General features: G+C 38.5%; 1 protein-coding gene across 2 annotated transcripts; it reads left to right on the forward strand.

Annotated features, from left to right (window-relative positions):
- The first annotated feature begins 1881 nt into the window (after positions 1-1881).
- LOC124273533 lies at positions 1882-22895 on the forward strand. 2 transcript variants are annotated; one of them, XM_046708814.1, is made up of 4 exons: positions 1882-2296; positions 16133-16267; positions 19130-19270; positions 21477-22895. In XM_046708814.1, the coding sequence occupies exons 1-4, from the start codon at positions 1993-1995 to the stop codon at positions 21734-21736; spliced, it is 840 nt and encodes a 279-aa protein (XP_046564770.1). In that variant the 5' UTR covers positions 1882-1992; the 3' UTR covers positions 21737-22895. The 2 variants fall into 2 exon arrangements, with proteins under 2 accessions (XP_046564770.1, XP_046564771.1); XM_046708815.1 differs by having other exon boundaries at positions 19136-19270.
- Positions 22896-24386: the final 1491 nt, after the last annotated feature.

The raw sequence follows: 24386 nt of genomic DNA on the forward strand, positions 1-24386 counted from the left end.
CTTAAAGGTTGCAATGGAAGACGCAGTACTATCGGAAACCATGTGGTAACATAAATGTTGCAATGGAAGACGCAGTACTATCGGAAACCATGTGGTAACTTAAAGGTTGCAATGGAAGACGCAGTACTATCGGAAACCATGTGGTAACTTAAAGGTTGCAATGGAAGACGCAGTACTATCGGAAACCATGTGGTAACTTAAAGGTTGCAATGGAAGACGCAGTACTATCGGAAACCATGTGGTAACTTAAAGGTTGCAGTGGAAGACGCAGTACTATCGGAAACCATGTGGTAACTTAAAGGTTGCAGTGGAGACACAGTACTATCGGAAACCATGTGGTAACTTAAAGGTTGCAGTGGAGACAAAGTACTATCGGAAACCATGTGGTAACTTAAAGGTTGCAGTGGAAGGCGCAGTACTATCGGAAACCATGTGGTAACTTAAAGGTTGCAGTGGAGACACAGTACTATCGGAAACCATGTGGTAACTTAAAGGTTGCAGTGGAAGACGCAGTACTATCGGAAACCATGTGGTAACTTCAATTGTTTACAGTCATCCCCTTTTGAGAACGAAGAACACATCCGACTTCTTTGCCGACTCAAGCGGCATGTCAAGACTAACACATCATCTGTACAACATTTGCCACATACATGCTTGTCTCTGTTGTATTGATCAAGTTCATTCTTCCTTGGGTGAGTTCATTATTATGCAGGTAGGGATGCATTTGTATGATATTCAGTGGCGCATAAATGTTTTTGATAATAGTGTAGGCGATATAAGGTGTAGGCCAAATGAGGACAAGCGACCTATCTTAACTCCGCAGTTTTTCATAGGCTTACGAATGTCGTAGTGCTACGAACGATTTGTGGATCGGAACCCTGATGAGCAAGTTCACTACAGGCTGACGGTAGTTGGGATGACGTGACGTAATCAAAGCGTGGCGACACGAAAAAGGATGACGTAATTTGTCATGTATTTTCTCATTTAGGAAGCAAAGGGTTCTCAGGCCTCTTCGCGGTAAACCTGTTACGGCACATCTTAGTCCATTCAAGAAATTATGTATGCTGTTCATCTATTTCAGTTTGGAATCAATGTATACATTTAGTTAAACATACGCGATTAATTGGTTCATTGGAAATATTTCCTCAGAGATGCCTAGACATTTCAATCATTATACACATTCGCCCAGAACGACTTACATAAGTTCCAAATTGAATAAAACATAAAAATACATGGACTATGCTAGGTCTGTAAACCCAAAACATAACGACATGGACTTACACATTTAGTCACTGGAAGATGAATGGAATTTTCAAATACTTTGGAACTGTTATCATAATAAATTAGATTGACACTTGCTGAAGCCAGTTTGTAAAATACCTGAAATATTAGGGTCTCTAAGATGACCACATTAATTTCAAGATGAAGTTGTTTTTATCTTTGTTGATCAATGTGAGTATACACCCTCATACTATCAACTGCGCTTTTGTGTGGCGTGGCAAAGGTCGCGAACCAGTCAAAAATGATGGGATGTCATCCAGGTCCCCAAGGAAAAATAATAAGAAAATCAACATCAGTCCCGGGACATTGCTCTAGATCAGGGTCCCTTCACTTCTACAAACACAAGTACCATAAGTCTAATGCATATCTCGCCACACAGGATGGGTGGTGGCTCAGTTCAGCTTAAGTAAGTTCAGATTGTGCGATTGAACATGTGATACAAAACTTTCATGGAAAAAAAGACGAGTGTTTATTCTTGAAACTTCATCTGTTGAACCCCGCAAGCTCACATATCTCTCTGTGAGGGCCGTGTGCAACGTCTTTTGTTCGAAAGATATGTATACAGCTGCATCTTTATAACACGAAAGTCATCGAGAAGACGACAGTAAGTTTCCACCATCGATAATCGATAATGCCTCTGTGTGTTAAGGGTGCTTAGTGAGGATTCAATACAATTTGATCTTTCTGTTGACTCTGCTAAGAGAACAGCCGATGATGAGAGGACCTTTTCTACTTCTGGTTTTACCAACTCTTGCTGTAGCTGAAACATGTCTCTTTTTATCTGCGAAGAAAGTTGATGCTTATAATGGCAAGAAAGTTTCCCAGTCAGAAATGTGGGCTGTGAACAGTCTGACAAAGGTTGAATGTCTGTTGAAGTGTCTACAGGAAAAGTATTGCGTCAGCTTCCACTTCAGTCCTTCTGGACCAGTTTGCGTGGCTCTACGGGAACGGTTTGAGGGATCCAACGTTGCCTCCACGGACGCACTTTGGTATCAGCTCTATCAAACCAACAGACGTGAGTAAAGAAATAATTTGAATGTTTTGGGGCAATCGAGACAATTTCAACTTATTTGCAGTGTTTATTATTAAATGATTTTGCCGACGTCAGATGTAGTGTATCCAGTTCAATGTAAGTAAATACCACTTTGATGTGTAGATGATTTTCTTTGAGATGAGCATGAACATAAAGAAACATACCGGGACGGGCATTTGGGTTTTATCACTCGGGTAATTGCCCATAATCTACATGGGACACATCCTACACGGTTATAGTCTTCAGCTTCACCACGGTGCCATGTTAGAAATCTTCTTATAGAGTTCTTTGGCATCAGTTCTGCGATGCTCAGAAATAATGTGTTCGCTCCTTCCCATTCTAATTAATTTCATTACATTGAAGCTATGGGTGTGTTTTTTCCAATGTCACAATGATTTGGTGGGTGAAATGTTTATATTTTCAGAAATGTATAACTTTCGAGTAATTCTAAACATACTTTGTCCCAATTTGTAGTCGCAATCAGCAAACGGTACTCCAACAGCTGGTGTCTGCCTTGTACGCTTTTACAATAATTATCGATTTCCACAAATATGCTGAGTCAAAATAAAAACTTCACTATTCATCTTTGTTAATATGAACTGTTATAGTAGACAGTTTTAGGGTATCAGAATATTAATTCCCAAGTATCGACTCAAGAAAAAACTCACCACAGCATATTTGAGTCAATCCAAACACCGTGCACCCCACAATAGTGCTAAAGCGTAATTTTCATGTGCCACTGGTCACGTGATCTTATGATTGCACATGCATTTGATTGCACATGTTCACATCAACTGAACAAAAATGAAAAAAAACAAAAACACTGTAAAGCACTATTCAGAACAGCCAGTTCTTATTCAACTGTGTAGCGTGAACGTGTCGTTGACATGCTGGAAGCGGGAACGTCAGTAAGAGACGTTGCATGGACAGTGGGGAGGAGCCTGTAAATAATTTACAGATTTAACTGCAAAAAACTGGCACCACTGCTGATCGCCCAAGGCCAGGTCGACCACGTGTTACGTCATCTTCGTAACCGTTCTGTGACGGCTACAGGAACCAGAAATAAGCTGTTTAGGGGTCGACTGTCGGCACAATCCGAAAACCGACTGGGAGCTGCTCACATTCGTGTTCGACGATCATATCGCGCAACCATTTTGACACCATTACATCGACACCCGCGATGAACTGGAATCGTGTTGGTTTCAGTGATGAATCAAGATTTACCCTCAGATTCGCTGATGGTAGGATGAGTGTGCGCAGGCTAAGTTGACAGGAAGTTGACAGTTTTGAAGGGCGGAAGTGTCATGCTTTGTGAGTGAGTGAGAAGAAAAATGAACATATCAAAGGAATAATGAAGGAATGGTATCGAATACTTGATTGCGCAATATGAAGATGGCACTGAATTTATCTAAGATGGTTCAAACAAATCTTTCGAAGTTGTAATTAATACACTAGACATATATGCACAAATTTCTGGACTGAAGATTAACTATGACAAATCAGAACTTGTTTGGATAGGAAGCCATAGAAATAGTAATGTGAAATTTAGACCAGATCTAAACCTACTTTGGAACCCTGAGAACTTCAGGATTCTTGGAACAATAGTTTCAATTGATGTAAACAAGATAAACATACTCAATTATGAAAGTAAAATCTATGAAATTGAAGAAAGCATTAAAAGATGGATCCAAAGAACCATAACTCCGTTGGAAAAATGCTATAATAAAGGCCCTTGCTCATTTCCAAATTAAATTTTCTCTTTCTCATTCTTCCCAACCCACCCACAGACTTTCTTAAGAAGTTGAATGATATTTTATTTAGTTTTCATTCGGATAACAAGCCTGGCAAAATGAAATGGTCAGTGGTTTGTAAGCCAGTTGCTGAAGGAGGGCTTGTGATGATAAATATATTTACATATGTTGATGCTTTGAAAATAACATGGATTAGAAAATTACTTTGTGCTGATTATGAAAGGAAGTGGAAAAACCTCTTCATTAAAGATTGTCCTCAGAGTTTAAACCTATTAGTATTTGGCAATGAATATCCACTAATACTTTCAGAATCGCTGCAAAATAAGTTTTGGAGAGAAAGTATGAATGTTTTTGCTAAATATTGTCATAATACTATACCTTGTACTTATGAACCTCTCTTATGTAATAGAAATGTACTTGCTGATACTAGATCTGTTAAAAGTAAGAAGCTCCTTGAACATGGCATTGTCAATACTTCTGGCCTAATGAATGATAATGATTTTACGTCTTTTGAACAGTTTTGTCATGCATTCTTTAATATCAACTTTCTGGAATTTCATGGAATTTTAAAGGCAGTTAACAAATATCGGAAAAGCTTTGGCATAGAAAAAACATCTGAAGTTATATTAGATAACAATACGTGCCTATGTATCAAGAATCTTTTCTTATGTAAAAAGGATAAAAAAAAACTAATATTTCCTGTTAACAGATAATAATGAAAGACTAAAAGTAATTGAGAAATGGGAAGAAGAAATCTTAATCAATATAAACTGGCTTAACATATTTATCAAACCATTCGAAACCACATTAGACCCCATACTAAGATGGATGCAATTCAGGCTGCTTCACAGACATTTTTCCTGTAAACACCCATTTGATCAAAATGCACATTGTTGAAAGTAATCTATGTACTTTCTGTGGGGCAGAACCTGGATCAATACTTCATCTGTTCTGGAATTGTAGAGCAAGCAAGAACTTTTGGCAAAATTATTATATTGGCTGAAGCTGAACTGTGTACACACAGGTACTTTATATCTTCATTGTGATTTGATCCTTTTTGGGTGTTCACCCACATGTCATACCGACGATACTTTTGACTTGATACTACTACTAGGCAAATACTATGTTTATAAATGTAAGCTGAGAAAGATAATTCCTCTATTGTCACATTTCAGGAAAGAGTGAGTGAGTGAGTTAATATTTAACGTCACATCAGCAATATTTCAGTCATATCGTGAGAACATATTTGACATTGAAATGGAATATATGTATATTATAAAACCTGTCGACGAAGGACAGTAAAACAACTAGAATATCACAATTAGAATTAAAACTAGCGTGGAAAGTTAAAACTAATAACACTATTTGGACAATACAATATAGAAACAGGCTATAGATCGCCAACAACAGAAGGTAGATCACCATACTAGGGACCATGGGGACTTACAGTACCTTTGCTACCTGCATGGACCCTAGTTGGATTTACACCATCCCTTCAGCTGCTGGCGATTGTAAGAAATGGTAGCCAAAATTTAAATAACAAGAATACTACGTTTAAAAATCCTGGTAAGTTTAAATTGACTTTGATCATTTTGGGACTTACGTACCCTTTCAGGAGGACAATAATTTTACGATACTTCAACCCCCCTTGAGGGTACAGCCACTAACAATCATAAAATATTTATCTATTTACAAATCAGTTAACAAATCTCATTCTTTTTAAAATGCAATAATTAAATGAGAACTAATATCATTAAAAAGATCCTTCATAGTTTGTGATTTGAAATAGATATCCCTTGTGATGGAATATTCAACACAGTCAAGCAGGACATGCTTGACCGTGATTCTTTCATCACAATGGATACAAAACGGAGGATTCTCACCTTTCAATAGGTACTCATGAGTATATCTTGTGTGGCCAATACGACATCGTCGTATGATGACCTCTTCAAATCTGGACTGACAACCCAAGTAGGTGTGATACCTACTTAGGTGTCCCACTTCTTTTGCATCAGATCACAGATGCAAGTTCTAATGCTAGCTTTGTAATCAGAGTATGGAATAAGAAGTGGTGTCAGAGATTTATTGAGTGCTGCCTTGGCAGCAAAAATCGGCCATTGTGTTCCCAGAAATGCCAACGTGGCTGGGTAACCAACAGAAGACGATGTCGTATTGGCCTGAAGGCAAGGAAGAGAATCGGAAAAGATTATGTATTGTTTATATTTAGGGTGTTTATTAATATATGTTAAGGCTGTTAATATTGCGTTAGCTTCTGCTGTGAAAATAGAGCTGTTATCAGGTAATCTAGAAGATATTGTTTTGGAGCCAATGACAGTGGCACAAGCTACTGCGCCACCATCCTTGGACCCATCTGTAAATGAGGATTTGTATGTATTATATTTATTTCTTAATTGACTAAATTCTTGTTTATACTGTAATTCATTAGTTTCTGACTTTTTAAATGTGGTTAATGTTAGGTCAACGTCTGGCCTAACCAATTGTCAAGGAGGAGAAGAAAGCAAACGGGAAGGAGAGATATTTTCTAGCTCAATAGCAGCAGCAGAAAGGCATGGTTTGACTCTTAGTCCCAGAGGCGGAACAAGAGAAGACTTTTTATTGTATAGATCCTCATAAAGAGGATTAAAAACATAGTTAAATGCAGGATTTGACTCATTAGAATATAGTTTTGTTACATACTGCAAGGATAATTTTATACGGCGTTGTGTAAGAGATGGCTCATCGGCCTCGACGTAGAGACTATCAACAGGAGAGGTTCTAAAGGACCCAAGACAAAGTCTTAGACCTTGGTGGTGGACAGAATCTAATAGTTTTAGGTTGCTTTTGCAGGCTCCACCATAAACGATGGAACCATAATCAGGTTTGGAACGTACCAGTGAGCAATAGAGATGTAGGAGGGTAGCTTGATCCCCTTCCAACTTAGAATTGGAAACGACTTTCAACAAGTCAAGTGCCTTCAGGCATTTAGTTTTAAGGGATTTAATATGTGGTAGAAACTTTAAGTGTGAGTCAAAACTAATACCCAAGAACTTGGCCTCCTTTACAACTTTGATGGGGGTGCCATTTAGAGATAGTTCAGGGTCATTATGCGGTTTGTATTTACGGCCGAAATGTATACAATTAGTTTTGGATTTAGAAAATTTAAAGCCGTTTTCAAGACACCATTTATTTATTTTGTTTAAACACAACTGCAGTTACCGTTCAATAGTATGCATATTTTTACCTCGACAAGAAATATTAAAATCATCTACAAAACGTGATCCATCGATTGAATCATTTAAAACCTTGGATAAACTGTTGATCTTAATGCTAAATAAAGTCACAGACAAAATAGTGCCTTGTGGGACACCCTGATCCTGATTGTAATGATCAGACAGGGTAGAACCCACGCGGACTTGAAATTGTCTGTCATTTAAAAAGTTAGCTATAAATTGAGGCAAACGGCCTCGCAATCCAAAGCCATGTAAATCTTTTGAAATGCCATATTTCCACGTAGTGTCATATGCTTTTTCAAGATAAAAAAAGATAGACACAGGGTGTTGTTTATTAATTAGAGCGTTTTTAACAAATGATTCCAAACGCACTAGGTGATCGACAGTACTTCTGTTTTTACGGAAACCACATTGTATATCTGTTATAAGGTTATTTGTTTCCAAGTACCAAACAAGTCGATTATTAATCATGCGTTCCATGGTTTTGCAAACACAGCTAGTTAGTGAAATCGGTCTATAATTTGGACGATCCGTATGATCACGTCCAGGTTTAGGTATTGGTACTACTATAGCGTCACGCCTTGAGGAAGGAAATTTCCTGACGTCCAAATATCATCAAAAATGTGTAAGAGCGTCTCTAAACAGGATTCTGGTAAGTGCTTCAGGAGTTGATAATGTATGTTGTCAGCACCTGTAGCAGTATCGTGAGCTTGCTCAAGAGCAGTATGGAGTTCATGAATAGAAAATGTTTCATTATAATCTTCCCCATTATCTGAATTGAAATTAATAGTTTTCCTTTCTTGCTGTTTCTGATATTGTTGGAATTTAGGCACATAATTAGAAGAGGAAGAGTGTTTAGCGAGAGTCTCACCCAAGTTTATTCGCAATATCTGATGTATTGGTAAGTAATTGATCTCCATGTTTAAGATGATGGACACTAGATTTAGTACCTTTACCTTTAATTTTCTGGACCATAATCCATACCTTGGACATAGGCGTTCGAGAATTTATTTTGGATACATAATTTTGCCAAGATTGGCGTATATTCTGTTTAAAGGTACGCCGCACTTTAGCATTTAACATTTTAAATTTATTTAAATAATGCACCATATGGATGGCGACGGAAATAATGTTCTGCTTTTTTCCTTGCCTTCCTAGCTTGTTTGCACTCATCATTGAACCATGGTTTTCGGATATGTGGAATTGCAGAGGACTGTGGTATACACTCATCAGCTATGGTATTCAGTTCATCAGAAAACAGTTGATAGCATCCGGAACGTCAATAATAAGTTCAAGTTTAAGTTTTGTAGCACACAGTGTTTCATATAAAGCCCAGTTAGCCTTTTTAAAATTCTGCCTTGATGATGGAGGTACATCAGATGGAGTTACAGTTTTTAGTATAGTAGGAAAATGGTCACTTCCACAGAGGTCATCGTGGACTGACCATTCAAATTCATTTAGTAGTTCTGAATTTGTGACTGACAAGTCGAGAGCAGAATAGGTTCCTGTACCAGGGTGTAAATATGTGTTGGAACTATCATTATAAATACATAAAGCATTATCTGAACAGAACTCTTCCAATAGTTTACCTTTAGCATTAGTAGTTGCACCAACCCAGAGTGGGTTGTGGCCATTTAAGTCCTCCATAATAATACAGGGTTTTGGTAGTTGGTCATATAGAGTTTGAAGATGAGTCTTCTGAAGGTTGAAGACGGGGAGATATACACAGAGCATAATGTAAATGCAACTGCAACTGCCTGGAGATTAGAAGTAAGTGTAATAGGACTATGAATAACATTCTGTTTGACGAGGATTGATATCCTGCAGTAGCTCTATCACCCGGGGATGAAAAATAATGGTATGCATTGAAATGACGGAGGTCAAAAACATCCGTCTGTTTTAGATACGTCTCCTGCAGGCAGAATGCTGATGGCGTACAATCCTGGACTAATAACAGTAAATCATTGTAATTATTCCTTAATCCTAATCCTCTGCAATTCCATGGTATGATATTATTTAAATAACTATCTTTTCGGGGGATTTATTGGGGATCTACCCCGCACTTTTTTAGAGGGCGACAAGCTCTGTGCCCTAGAATGGACGGTTTCAGTCACGTCCATATCCTCAAGAGATCCGTATTTGTTGTATAACTGAATTCTGTTTTCTGACCCTTTGGGGGCTCTTCCACTTTGTGTTTTTGAGGAATCAGGCTTAGGTTTATTTTTGCCTTTACCAGTTTGTTGAATAGTAGATGACGATTGAGACTTTGAACCCGACTGAGATTTATGATCAGAAGATGACGCTGACTGCTTTTCAGACATAACAGGAAGTGAGTCTGTAGTTTGAGAAGACATTGCAGGGTACAAAAGCTGTGGATAATCGCTTTTGACCCAAGTCAAGTTTGTTTGACAGCTTGTGGACAATTTGGGTACTTCAGAGCTTGAATCAGATGGTGTTATGGTTACTGTAGCATAGGTTTCTTTAAGTTCAGAGGTCTTTACAAGTTTTTGGCTTCCGAAAAGCTAATGTTTTGGGTAAATTTAATCTTGTTAATTTGCATTTGTTCTTTCCAAATTGGACAATCTTTGGAGAAGGACGAATGGTCGCCCTAGCAGTTGGTTTTACAATCACTGGTACAATCGTCTGTTGTGTGTGTCTTCTCACCACAGTGAGCACACACAACAGACAATGTGCAAGTATTTACACCATGTCCATATTTCTGGCATTTAAAATACCTGAGCGGGTTGGGATGTAGGTGTCAACTTGGATATTACAGTAACCTGCCTTCAGTGATTTGGGAGCATTTGGGCATGAAAAGGAAAACAGATATGTATTAGTTTTGAAAGTTTCATTGTTTTTCCGGGTTGTAAAACGTTTGACATAAAGCACGCCTTGATCCTTCATCTCTGACACTATGTCAAGTTCCGACATGTCAGCAAACAATCGATCACGGTCTCTGACAATACCTTTATTTGTGTTTAATGTTTTGTGAGCAGAGACCGTGACCGGAATACCCACGATTCAGGTTCTCATCAGGTTGGTTGATTGTTGTTGTTTTCCGCACTCAACCAGCAGCGCACCCGAACGTAAGCGTTTGATGTTCTTACCATCCCCAGCAATACCTTGAATACCCTTATATACTGCAAAAGGGTTCAACTTTAACGGTGTATTGTCACAAGGAAACGTGGCCAATACTCAATCGATAGGGACGGTCTGTGGTCAGTATCAACATGATCAGTTTCGAGTGGACGTTTTTTGTTTTTAGGTTGGTTTCATAAGCCATGGTTAGTGTAATATGGTTCATCATCCGAGCTCCCCATCCACCACGGAGTATCACAAACACAATGCTAAAAACAAGTGGGTCTCCGACTTGCAGCACCAAGGATACTCGGATGATATACTCAAGCAGAAAAACTAAAAGATTAATTTTTCTATCAGATTGGCCCATGAGCCACCGCCTTCTGGGCTTACGACTCTAGGCAAACACATACATGAAATTATGCGTTTTGAAAGTATAATAATTTGGCAAGGCAGGAAAAATCAAGTTAACATTGTTATCAATTTTAAGTAACACACAGTTGTAGCACAGGGCTTGGCGTGACCAGCCGATTGATTGAACCGGGCCCATTCAAGCACCCGTTTAGGTGAAGTCAGGGCCGAAGTGGTGTGCTGGGCAAAGGAACACTGTTCCTGGAACCAGTGCCCTCAACCACCAGAATCCCTTCCTCCACCGACACCGGGGCGCAACCCACGGCAAACGGGTTGGTGGACCAAATATACTCCCGGGTCCACAACGGGGAGTTGAAGAGCTCTTAGCGTTACCCAGCACCCACCACGAGGAGGTGGCTCTTCACGGGTGCCTTTCAGGAAAGAATTAAAGTATTACTATCTTGTAGAAAAAGCCATATATATTATGTTACATTTGACCGCTTTCTGAAAAACACTATTGATTGATTCCATCCAGTTTCTGTCCCTGTAGTGGTGTTATGCGACGGATTTTGTCGATGTGTCAGGATATTTTATGTAAATTATAACAGCTGCATTATGGTGAAAATGTACAAAGATATGAATGTACAGCTGTGAACGAATAAATGAATACCTGTGGAAAAAATCATCCCCATCATCTTACGACACTCTACAGGATAGCAATGTTCAATTAGGTTTAAGAAAGTAATATTTCATCACAATGGTGAAGCACACAACACTCGTCGTATTCATGCATTATCTTTAATATTGCTGGTAATCTAATGGAAATAAAAAAGTTGAAACTGAAACATTTCAAACATATTCCACAGTAGCAGCGTGTCCTCAAACAGACGAGAATGCATAGACATGTATCAATGTGTACCACAAGACGCCACAGATGATGATAACATGTTGGCAGTTTTGTTAACCAAATACGTTGTTACAATGGGAGGCTGGTTGAATTTGATTCTAAGTTGAGAGTTTGTTTTCTAATGTATATAAAGAGTAGTATTTACCTTTTGATGAATTTTAGAGGTTAGCATTCGATGTTTGCTTAAACCGATCTATAAGTGACTGTACAATCAACATAGTTTTCAGCATGCGGGAGGAAGACTTTAGTACGCACACGATTTATGTTCTTCATATCTGAGGTATGTCCCTGTCTGAATAGAAATGTGTGTGACAGAATGTATCTATAATCCCTGTATGTACCTGCATGTGTGTGTGTGTGTGTGTGTGTGTGTGTGTGTGTGTGTGTGTGTGATCTGGGGGCGTGCACGGGATGCGTGACGTGTATGGTGACAGATTTCTTCGATGTGAATGTGTTTGTACGTACATATGTAAAAACGCTTTGAATATATGGATGTCTGTTCAGACAATTATATCTGAATATCTCTAATGTAAATATTCCTAACTTAAGAATAGTTTTAACGAAATCTTGTGTCTCATAGGCCGGGTGGTCGGATGCCGTTTTAGGATATAAGTGTGATTTGTGTAATATGTGTGTTTGTAGTTAAAATATTGTTCTTCTCAAAAAAAAAAGATAAAAGCAGTGTGTATCCTTCGCATGCTCTGTGCACATACGCCTTTCAACAAAACAAAGCATATTGCCACAAAAGGTAAATATAAGTGCCATGTCATAATGTGTTTAATGTTTAAATGTACACCAAATACATACATTTCCATGGGGCGGTAAGGGTAGCCTAGTGGTTAAATCCATCTTACCCTATGATAAGTTCATAACCAAACCCGTGTGTGGTCAGCTTGCCTCATCAGAGGTGAAGATGCGAGTAATGAGAGCCAGAAAGGACATGCTTGACCGTGAATCTTTCATCACAAGGGACACAAAACGGAGTAACCTGACTTTTTAATAGGTACTGATGTGTATATCGCGTATGGCCAATGCGACATCGTCGCATAATGACCTCCTCAAATCGGGACTGACATCCCAAGTAGGTGTAACCGACAGTTGGTTTAATTTGATGTAATTTATTGATAGATACTTGGGAGTCCGACTAATTTTGAATCAGAGTATGGAATAAGAAGTGGTGTCACAGATTTGTTGAGTGCTGCCTTGGCAGAAACATCGGTCATTGTGTTACCAGAAATTCCAACCTGGCTGGGTAACCAACAGAGGGTATTGGCCAGTAGCAAGATCATTATATAATTCAATAATTTCTATTAATAGTGGATGTTTACAAGATAAGTTTTTATAGCCTGAAGGCAAGAAAGAGATTCACAAAAGATAATGCATTGTTTATAATTAGTGTGCTTTTTAATATATTTTAAAGCCGTCAATATGACATTTGATTCTGCCGTAAACATAGAGCTGTCATCCGGTATTCTAGAAGATACTGTCCTGGATCCAATGTCAGTGGCACAAGCCACTGCGCCACCATTCTTGGATCCATCTGTATATAAATAATTGTATGTTTTTAAACGTTGTCAGTGTTAGGTCAACATGTGACCTCACAAATTGCCACGGAGGAGAAGAAAGAAAACCGGAAGGAGATATATTTTCTAGCTCAATACCAGCATCAGAAATGAAAGGTTGGATTCGTACACCAAGAGGTGGAACAGGGGAATATTTTATCATACAAATCCTCATAAAGAAGATTTAAAATAGTTGTGTGCAGGATTTGATTGAATGGAATATATCTTTGTGATGTATTATAAAGATAATTTGATACGGCGAAGTTTTAAAGATGGCTCATCAGCCTCAAAGGTGAGAGAGGTTCTGAAACATCCAAGACGCAGTCTTATACACTGTTGATGGGCAGAATCAAGTAGTTTGAGGTTGTTTTTACAGGCCCCACCATATATGGTGGAGCCGTCATCAGGTTTCGACTGGATCAGTGATCTATACAAATGAAGGAGGGTAGTTTGGATTGAAGATCAGTCTGCTGAAGTGCCGATGAAGACGGAATATATAGAGAGCATAATGTAAATGCTACACCCAGAGTAACAGCTTAGAGAGAAGAGTTAAGTGTAAAAGGGCTATGAATAACATCCTGTCGTATAAGGATAGTAAAACCTCCAATGGCCCTATCACCCAGAGGGGAAAAATAATGATAGGCTTCAAACTGACGTAAGCTAAAATGATCTGTCTGTTTCAGATATGTTTCTTGCAGACAGAAGGCTGATGGTGATAAACCCTGGATTAATAACTGTATTTCATTAAAATTGGTCCTTAGTACTCTACAATTCAACTGCACGATATTTTTAGAAAGACCTATCTTTTAGGTGGATTAATTGGGGATCTACCCCGCACCTTTTTCCAGGGCGACAAGCTGTGTGCCCTAAAATTGACATTTTCGGACACGTCCATGTCCTCAAGTGATCCGTATTTATTAAAAAATTTAATTTTATTATCTGACCCTTTTGGGGCCTGTCACATTGTTTTTGCGAAGGAACTGGCTTCGGTTTGCTTTTGTGTTTTATGTTTGAGCTGGATTGAGACCTTTGAGTTGACTGAGAAAATGTGTCACGATCATGAGATTGTTCTGTTTGGATTTGGGCCGTGACAGGAAGTGGTTCCGCAGTTTGTGTAGACATAGCAGGTGACAGAATCTTAGGAGAATCGGTTTTCATCTAAGTTGAATTCGTCTGACAGCTTACAGATGATTTGGTTACTGGGGGCAGTTGAATCAGACGATGTTTTGGCTATGGATGCATAGGTTTCCTTAATTTCCGATCTTAAGACAAGCGTTTTGGCTTCAGCAAAACTAATGTTTTAAGTGAATTTCATCTTATTTATGTCCATCTGCTGTTTCCAGATCAGACAATCTTTTGAGAATAATGAGTGATTGCATGCACAGTTGGTACATTTCTTTTAATCACTGTCACAATCTTCTGTTGTATGTGGCTTCTCACCACAGTGAGCATACACAACAGACAATGTGCAAGTACCACCACCATGACCAAACTTCTGGCATTCAAAACACCTTAAAGGATTTAGTATGTAGGTGTCGACATTAATGGGACAATATCCTGCCTTTACTGATCTGAGAGCATTTGGAGAGGGAAATGAAAACAGGTATGTGTTAGTCTGAATGGTTTCCTGGTTTTTACTGCCTAACGTATGTGACCCCTTGATCTTTCATTTCGGAAACAATATCAAGTTCAGACATATCGGCAAACAATCGATCTCTATCTCTAAAGATTCCTTTCCTGGTGTTAAGTGTTCTATGAGGATATACTGATACTGGAATGCCGACGAATGTTTCAGTAGTCATCATTTTAGCTGCCTGTTGTCTTTTGCTACGCTTAATGCACCTGAACGTAAACGTTTGATATTTTTTACGTCCCCGGCAATGCCTTGTATGACTTTCTCTATTGCAAAAGGGTTCAACTTTAATTTTGTCTCAAGAAAACGTGCCCAGTAATCAATGGATGTGGACAGTCGTTGGTCGTTACCATCTGGATCAGTGTCAAGTGGACGTTTTGTCTTTTTAAGGGGGCTTTCGTAAGCAATGGTTAGTGTTTAATGGTTCATCATCCGAGCTCCCCACCCTCCACGGAGTATCACAAGCACAATGCTAAACACAAGCGGATCTCCGGCTTGCAGCACCAAGGATACTCGGATGATATACTCCAGCAGAAAGGCTAAAATAATAATTCTTCTACCAGATTGGCTCATGAGCCACCGCCCTCTGGGCATAAGACTCTAGGCAAAGTTCACGATAACCATATTATAAAAATCAAATGATGTTACATGAACAAAGGGTGCCAAGACCAAAAGTTAAACAATTCCAAATCACATTTTGTGCAATTACATAAAATCCATGCACAGGGCCTGGCATGACAAGCCGATTGATTGAACCGGGCCCATTCAAGCACCCGTCTAGGTGAAGTAAGGGGCGAAGTGGTGTGATGGGCAAAGGAACCTGTGCCCTCAACCACCAGACTCCCGTCCTCCACCGACACAGGGGCACAACCCACGGCAAACAGGTTGCCCAATTCGGTCTTACGACCAGCAATGGGGTGCTGAGGACCAACATGCCCCAGGGTCCACACGGGGGGTTGAAGAGCTTTTAGCGTTACCCAGCACCCACCACGAGGAGATTTCTCTTCACGGGTGCCTCGGGTAAAAGAGACAAAATAAACAGAAAAATGTTGATAAGTAACTATTCACAAAGGGGTCTGAAAATGACTGATTATCGCATTTTTAATTTAATAAATACTTAAATTAGGTGGATCAAACTGATATCAACAGATGGCTTCTGGCAAAATTTGTTAATATTATCTTTATATCCATGGAACGATCTCTGCTTAATTTTCCTAAAGAGAGTTCATACGAACATGTAAACATTAATTTAAATAGATAACTTGTCAAATATTGTGTGTAAAACAATGTTTTTCTTATATTTCAGCTGTGGCCAAGGTAGGGTCAGACTGTGAACTGGACGTGGACTGTGCGTCTCTCCCTAACTCCCACTGTAACGACGGAGTCTGCAGGTGTGAGGTGGGCTACGGGATCTACGGAGATGCCTGTCGCATCCTCACAGGTACATTGAATGAAGATGAGCCTTTGTGAATATCGCGGTTTGTGAGGTTTATTGCTACTTTGTGAATAGTGGTCGGGTGAGTGACTGTGTTTGTGGGTGACTGTGTACACGACTGCATGTTTATATGGGTGAATGTTTGGCCATGAGCTACTCCACTCCCACCATCCCTCGCCCCTCATTCAACCTCAAAACAGAACGTTTTCTGAAGTGAGTGAGTGAGTTAAAATTTAACGTCACATCGGCAATATTTCAGCCATATAGTGACGAGAAATGTTGGGCATACACAATAAATACAAGTAGGTAAATAACCAGTCATCGACGGACTGTAAAATAACTAGAGTATCACAGATGTGGCTATAAAACTAGCATGGAAAACTAAAACATTTTTATTAAAGCAGACAATACAATATAAAACACGGGCTATAGATCGCCAACAACTGAAGGTAGATCACCATACTAGGAAACATGGGGACTTACATTACTTTCGCTACCTGCATGGACCCTAGTTGGATTTACACCATCCCTTCAGCCGCTGGCGATGGTATGAAGGTTTAGCCGATATTTAAAATAACAAAACTACTACGATTAAAAAGTATGGTTGAGCGAAATTGACTTGGACAGTTTTGGGACTTACGTATCCTCTCAGCAGGACCGTTTTCTGAAGTCCCTAGCAGGTCCTGAACATGAACATTGAAGCAAGATACTCATTGAAACAAGATACTCATTATTTAGAACTGGGTCTCACGCCCATGGAATATTTGGTGTAAAGTGAATCTATGAATAAATCTTAATGATTAGGCATGACATTTTACTATTTAATTAGATTAGACCAATTCATAAAACTTTCATTTTGATAACTTAACTAGTTACTAGTTTTATTGCAGTTAAACATTATGATTAGCATGGTAAAAGTACAAAATGGCGCTTGAGCCTGGTTACTTAGTTTCCTGGTGTGGAAAACTCGCTTGAAATGGGTAGGACAGATAGAAGCAATGTATGCGTACCTATACTATACATTTTCACCCTATTTCAAATGGCTACATGGTATTTGCATATTAGGTGTATCTATTCAACGCTAATTGATAAGTTTACAACAAACATACCGGAACGATGGAATGATATGTGGAACATTGAGCTTGAATTTGGGAATGTAACGGACTTTTGTTATGCAGCTGTATTTCAGAAGACCTTTTATCGATAGTTTAAAGAAGTTCTATAGGAACTGGGTTATAAATCTGACCACACTTATATAACCTTGAAACCAGTGGAACGAGGCCCAGGCTATTGGAAATTATTCTTGGCTCCTACATGAACCCCTATGTTAAATTGCTGTAGTTTAAGACGTCATAACGTAAACGGTTGACAAATGCTACGAAGCTGGTGATTCATCAAATGAGGAAGATTTAAAATATGCTATAAATGGACAATCCTTTTTCAAATTGTTGAAGATGAAAATTACAGGCGAAACGATAACGTACTCAATTCGAAAAAATAAGGGAAAACAGAAAAAGGAAAAGTCGTTAGAAACAGTTGTCAGATACTGATAATTAGAATCCCATTCCTATGACTTAAACAATGAGGATAAAACTAAACTTGAAACTAGTAAAGACTTGTTAGAAAACCTTAGAACCGAACAAAATAACAGGAATAATATATTGAGGAGCAAGGCGAAACGGCTAGAAGATTGAGAAAAAAACACTGACTATTTTTTAACTTGAAAAAAGAATTTTCATGAACAAAAACATGTCCGAAATTATAACAAATCAAAACCAGTCTTTAACATCTGAAGAAGACATTCTAAAAAATACGCAACATTCTATAAACAATTATATTCTTCAAATCATGATCTGAACTGGACCGGTAATATAAATACTTTCACAGATATAGACGTTAAGTTGTCAGATGATCAAAGAGACCTTTGTTAAGGCAATATATCTCCTGAAGACTGCTCTGCCGTGTTATAAAAAACATGGAGAATAAAGAATGCAGGCTCTGATGGATTTACAGTTGAATTTTACAAATTCTTGTGAAAAGATATAAAATCTCCTTTGATACGATCAATCAGTTATGCCTAACATTTCGACATTTCAAAGGCAAGGCATTATTACTTGCATACCAAAAGACAGTCATGATCGTCTATACCTACAAACATGGCTCCCTAAAACACTTCTTAATGTTGACTATAAGATAGCATCCAGAGTAATAGCCAGTAGAACAAGCATTGTCACTAAGGTGACATAATCCCCCGCTGCAAATTATCAAATCAAACTTATAAAGTAATGAAAGTTTAAGTTAAATGTCAACAAAACATGACCAGTCAACCTCTCTTGATGTCTTGCTCTTTAGGTGTTCCCCCAACACACACATATTTTCAAGACTGACTTTGACATGAATGTCATAATGTATGAAATATGCAAAAATAGTACTAGAGAAATTGCTTTTTGAAAAACATTTAAGGGAAGTCTTGAAAGTCTTTGAAGAAGATCCAGTGAACTGTTTTTGAAATATCTTGCTGACAATTCAGGTTAACATGCCCAAATCTGCAAAGTGTCTCTGTGACCTTGAAAATTAAGTGAAGGTCACCAAATTCCACTGGGCCCTGCGCCTTCCCTAGATAAAGCTTTGTATTGAATATGAAGAAAAATAGTGAACGGTTCTTAAGATAGCTTAACATGCATGTTTACATGCTGAAATCTTCAAAGTGTCGCCATGACCTTGAAATTTTGTTAATGTTTTCTTTATATCCATGGAACGATCTCAATCTGCTTAATGTTCCAAAAGAGAGTTCATACGAACATGTAAACATTAATTTGAATAGATAGCTTGTCAAATATTGTGTGTAAGAAAATGTTTTTTCTTAAGTTCCAGCTTTAGCCAAGGTAGGGTCAGACTGTAACCTGGACGTGGACTGTGCGTCTCTCCCTAATTCCCACTGTAACGTCGATGTCTGTAGGTGTGACGTGGGCTACGGGATCTACGGAGATGCCTGTCGCAACCTCACAGGTACGTTGAATGAACATTATGAATATCTCGCTTTGTGAGGTTTATCGCTACTTTGTTAATAAGTGGTTTGTGGTGAATGTGGTGTACATGATTGGTTTTGGGTGAATGTGGTGTATCGCATGGTGTGAGTGTGGTGTACATGATTGAATGTTTAATAAGTGGTGTACATGTTGGGTGAATGTGGTGTACATGATTGAATGTTTACATGGGTGAATGTGGTGTACATGATTGAATGTTTACATGGGTGAATGTGGTGTACATGATTGAATGTTTACATGGGTGAATGTGGTGTACATGATTGAATGTTTACATGGGTGAATGTGGTGTACATGATTGAATGTTTACATGTGTGTACATGATTATGTGTAGTGTGGTGTACATGATTGAATGTTTACATGTGAATGTGGTGTACATGATTGAATGTTTACATGGGTGAATGTGGTGTACATGATTGAATGTTTACATGGGTGAATGTGGTGATACATGATTGAATGTTTACATTGGTGAATGTGGTGTACATGATTGAATGTTTACATGGGTGAATGTGGTGTACATGATTGAATGTTTACATGGGTACAGTGAATGTGGTGTACATGATGATTGAATGTGTACATGGGTGACATGTGGTGTACATGATTGAATGTTTACATGGGTGAATGTGGTGTACATGATTGAATGTTTACATGGGTGAATGTGGTGTACATGATTGAATGTTTACATGGGTGAGTGTGGTGTACATGATTGAATGTTTACATGGGTGAAGGTGAATGTGAAATGTACATGATTGAATGTTTACATGGGTGAATGTGGTGTACATGATTGAATGTTTACATGGGTGAATGTGGTGTACATGATGGGAATGTTTACATGTGTACATGTGAATGTGGTGTACATGATTGAATGTTTACATGGGTGAATGTGGTGTACATGATTGAATGTTTACATGGGTGAATGTGGTGTATATCATGGGATGTGGTGTACATGATTGAATGTTTACATGGGTGAATGTGGTGTACATGATTGAATGTTTACATGGGTGAATGTGGTGTACATGATTGAATGTTTACATGGGTGAATGTGGTGTACATGATTGAATGTTTACATGGGTGAATGTGGTGTACATGGGTGAATGCTTCGCCATGAGCTACTCCACTCCCATCACCCCTCGCTCCTCATTCAACCTGAAAACAAAACGTTTTCTGAAGTCCCCAGCAGGTCCTGAACATGATGACTGAAGCGGGGTTTTATCGTATTCGTGGAGGTCATTTTTGGACATGCGCAAAAAGGTGCTTCGAAGGCCGAAAAGTAATAATTAAATTTCATATGTAAGGAGAGAAACAACAATGTAACAATTATATGTTTCTGACATATGAACCGCCAGAAAGAGATTGTGGTTCAACAGTGCCTCCGTGGATCCATCATCGGACCAACATTAGTTGTTTACGCCATTCCATACGTTTCCTTGCGTTAGCTTTGCAATGTGTGACATATCCATTTTCCCTGCAAAGATATATTTTTTTAAATACAACAGAGTGACGTCACTGCTGGGCTATAAGTTAGTAAAGGAAGTGAGCGAGCGATCGAGTCGATGGGTTAAACTTTAACTTTGAATCAGTGCTGTTTCAGCCATATATCTACGAAAACAAGTTTATGTATATGCACATACAATTAACAAATTCAAGGTCATATTTAAACATGAATTTGTCATACACATTTGGACAGTACCTAATCATTCACATGGTTCTAACACAGGCTATAACTGACACCAGTCCCCGACTCTATGCAACTTCGTACTTTCTGTAACCCAGTGTCCTGCACAATAATCCAGCAGGATTGAAGTCAGCACTGACATTGTTTAATACACTGGTTGCTGCTAGTTACATTGATTATGTTAGAAATAACGATTTTGCAGTGCTTGAACGATCTGGACAGTGCCCCTGATGATCTCTCTTGATAAAACTATATCACAAATGTGGTTATGTTAAGGGTTAAGTTGAATAAGCTTTATACACTGAACACATATAAGCAACTATAACTGTGATTTTACATTAACACATTCAAGAATGTTGGTTTTCACACCCACAGGTTACACCAAGTTGTTAGACGTATAGGAAGTGCAGCACTTCGGGCTTTACTCAGGCGTTGGCCAATATACAATGTCCCTCAGCACTCAATCTACATCGTTTTATATATATGTTTGTTTTAGAGTGCTCCACCTTCAGCAAGAACTTCACCTTGTACAAGTTCACATACATCAACCTGAACAACATCCAACTCCAAGAAAACTCATCTTACGAATCCTGCCCTGCGTTCTGCATCAGCGACACCAGGTGTCAGTCGGCGGAATTTGACTATCGTCTGAGAGTCTGTTACCTGAATACGGTCACTTGGTTCGAGTCTGACCCATCTGATCGTAAAACGTACAATCCAGGAGTTGACTTCTTCCAGCGGGAGTGCCTATGGTAACTGAGCTGAAGCTTGTTCTGAACTGACAATCATATATTCTAAAGGAATTATTTGGGATAGTTTCCAATTTCTTTTTCGCATATTCATTTCTTGTTTACAAAGTTATTGCTTGTATGAAATGTTGAAAGTCTTAATAACATTTTTTGAAATGCAATTGTTCAGGTCTCCTCGTGTTCGAAAATTATTACTGTTGTGAGGCTGTAGCTGAAGCATACATACCAAAATAATCAAGGGATGGGTTTTCGTTTTTTATGTTAAACCTTAAATGTAATCGACAATAATCAATTACAGCCGAGCTCAAGGGGAACCAGATACTCATTCAGGTACACGTTAACAAATTATGTACAATAATACGTGCAATATATATAAGTCTGTCTTTTCTTCTTGCACCGTTTGTATATTGCTTGTTATTTTTAACACTTATCTCTTCTGTCTGAGTTCGAAACAATCGGTCTTTGCTTAGGGTTTGCTTGACTAAAACGTAGCACCACAACTTACTATGACAACATGATGTTTGTCAAAAGACGCATGTCTAACGCTAACGGAGCCTGATCAGGACAATGAAGGATGTAAGAGAGTTCAAAGTGATACCACGGGTTTGCAGGACTTAGGCATAGCAATTTTTTATTTTTATTCACATTTTTTTTATTCACTTCACTTGGATACACTTTGTATGAAACAATCTGTGGACATAGTTTTGTAATGAAATAATATAATGGCTGGCATGTCACTCTGTTTCAAGTTCCACTGGGGGAAAAAGAGCAAGTAAAACTGGAGCAATGGCAGATACACTTGGGTATAAGCTATTTCATTGTCACATTCACAGAACATTTTGGAGTATAATCCATTTTCTCTCAAATAAATTCATATTGAAATTGTTTCTAGCAATATATTTCTCAATGTCATATACATCTTTTAATAACCCTTTATATGTGGTGAAGCTTGGTTTCACACCCTTGATATTCATGACAAAAATGTGGCGTTTGGCTAATATCATCATGTGGTTGAGCAAAAGGGTCGCTATTAGCACAAAATAGTATATCTTGAGCTGAGAGTACGAGTGTTCTGTGCAGGACACAATTAACAAAATTGGTGAATTCTTTCCAGAATAATCTAATGGTTGGACATTCAATATATACATGATAAATATTCTCACTTACGCCACATGATGTACATATGTCATTATCAACTAGTTTCATTTCAAAAACTCTCGTTTTGTATAAATAACTCTATGAATAAATTTGTATTGAAAATCCAAAAGCTTTGTGTCTTTAATGGTTTGTCTTTATTGCAAAAATATGGTCTTCCAATCGATATGATTGTTTAATTCACTTTCCCATTTATCGCATACGTTTGGAAAATTGGATTTAGATATGAGACAATCGTAAAATGACCTAGATCCTTTATTAGGTTTAATAAGATCATTCCAAGGGGAACATATCAATACATTTGTTATGCGCTAACGGAGCCTGATCAGGACAATGAAGGTTGTAAGAGAGTTCAAAGTGATACCGCTGGTTTGGAGGACTTAGGCATAGCAATTACTGGTTTGTTCTCTGGTTCATTGTCATGGTAACAGAGCACACTTCGTCTCTTTTTAGACTTACTTTTAGAGATAATCTACCATGAAGGCATCCAGAGCGCACCTGATCATAACCTCTATGCTGAAGGGAAGGGAAAGGCTTTCCCTTATTTGGTGTTGATGAAATGATCGGTACAAGAACCATTATGTTAGAACATTAAAATGACGACGCCGATTTAACTATTTACACAAGGTGTAGACAATGATACAGATCAGTGACATCGTTCTGTACAACTAGTAAATAAATGCAAGATACGACCATTCTAATATCAGCCAATCAGGAAACAGTACTCTGCTAGTAGAGCATTTTGGTTTTGGTTTGTGAATCATTGAATCGATTGATCTTTGTACTTTGTTTGTGAGAGGTGAAGTGTGACAAAGCTGACAACATCAAACAGTATCTGAAACAGATAGGAAGACTGAAGGCTTTCATGTGCACTGCCCTGGCTGCATGTGCAACCACTGTGAAGCTGACGACGACTTCGTCTTTTGTTGTGTTGTCCATACATATGTAATTAGTTATGTAAGAAACGAAAATGAATTAGGTTCTGCCGTGGCAAAACAATTAACGCCACAACTTACAAAGACAATTTCACTGAAGAGAATAAATAATGTTTTGTAATTTTATGGATGACTGGGAACAGACGCAAGTCTAACGGTGCGAGATCGTAAGAACTGGGGTTCTAAAGGAGATTAAAGTGATACCGTTGGTTTGAAGGACTTTGATATGGCAAAAACTGTTTTGTTCACTGACGCAGTATCATGATAACAGAGGACACTTTTTCACCACTTACTTTCAGGGATAGGTTTAGAGACAGTGTACCACGGTGACACGCTGAGCACACCAGGATACGAAGGTCATAAGCTCTGTGCTTTTAGAACAGGCGTTTGTATTGTGTTGATGACATGACCTGAGCAAGAACAATGTTGTGTTTCACTATGTGCTTTTGGGTGCTGTACATCTTATGGATGTAATGATACAAATACCTACAGAGGTTGTCCGATATGCTTAACAAATTGCAGATATGTCCAGTTACATTAATTATTCTTACATATCTTTTGTTTTAT

Source organism: Haliotis rubra, unplaced genomic scaffold (assembly GCF_003918875.1).
Source record: "Haliotis rubra isolate DU_JTF1 unplaced genomic scaffold, ASM391887v1 Scf1812, whole genome shotgun sequence".
Classification (NCBI taxonomy): Eukaryota; Metazoa; Mollusca; class Gastropoda; order Lepetellida; family Haliotidae; genus Haliotis; species Haliotis rubra.

Coding starts and splice junctions, on each gene's coding strand:
- LOC124273533 (XM_046708814.1), top strand. CDS start 1,993: ATGATGAGAGGACCTTTTCTACTTCTGGTTTTACCAACTCTTGCTGTA. Junction 16,268..19,129: donor TGCCTGTCGCATCCTCACAG/GTACATTGAATG, acceptor TTTTTTCTTAAG/TTCCAGCTTTAGCCAAGGTA. Junction 19,271..21,476: donor TGCCTGTCGCAACCTCACAG/GTACGTTGAATG, acceptor TGTTTGTTTTAG/AGTGCTCCACCTTCAGCAAG.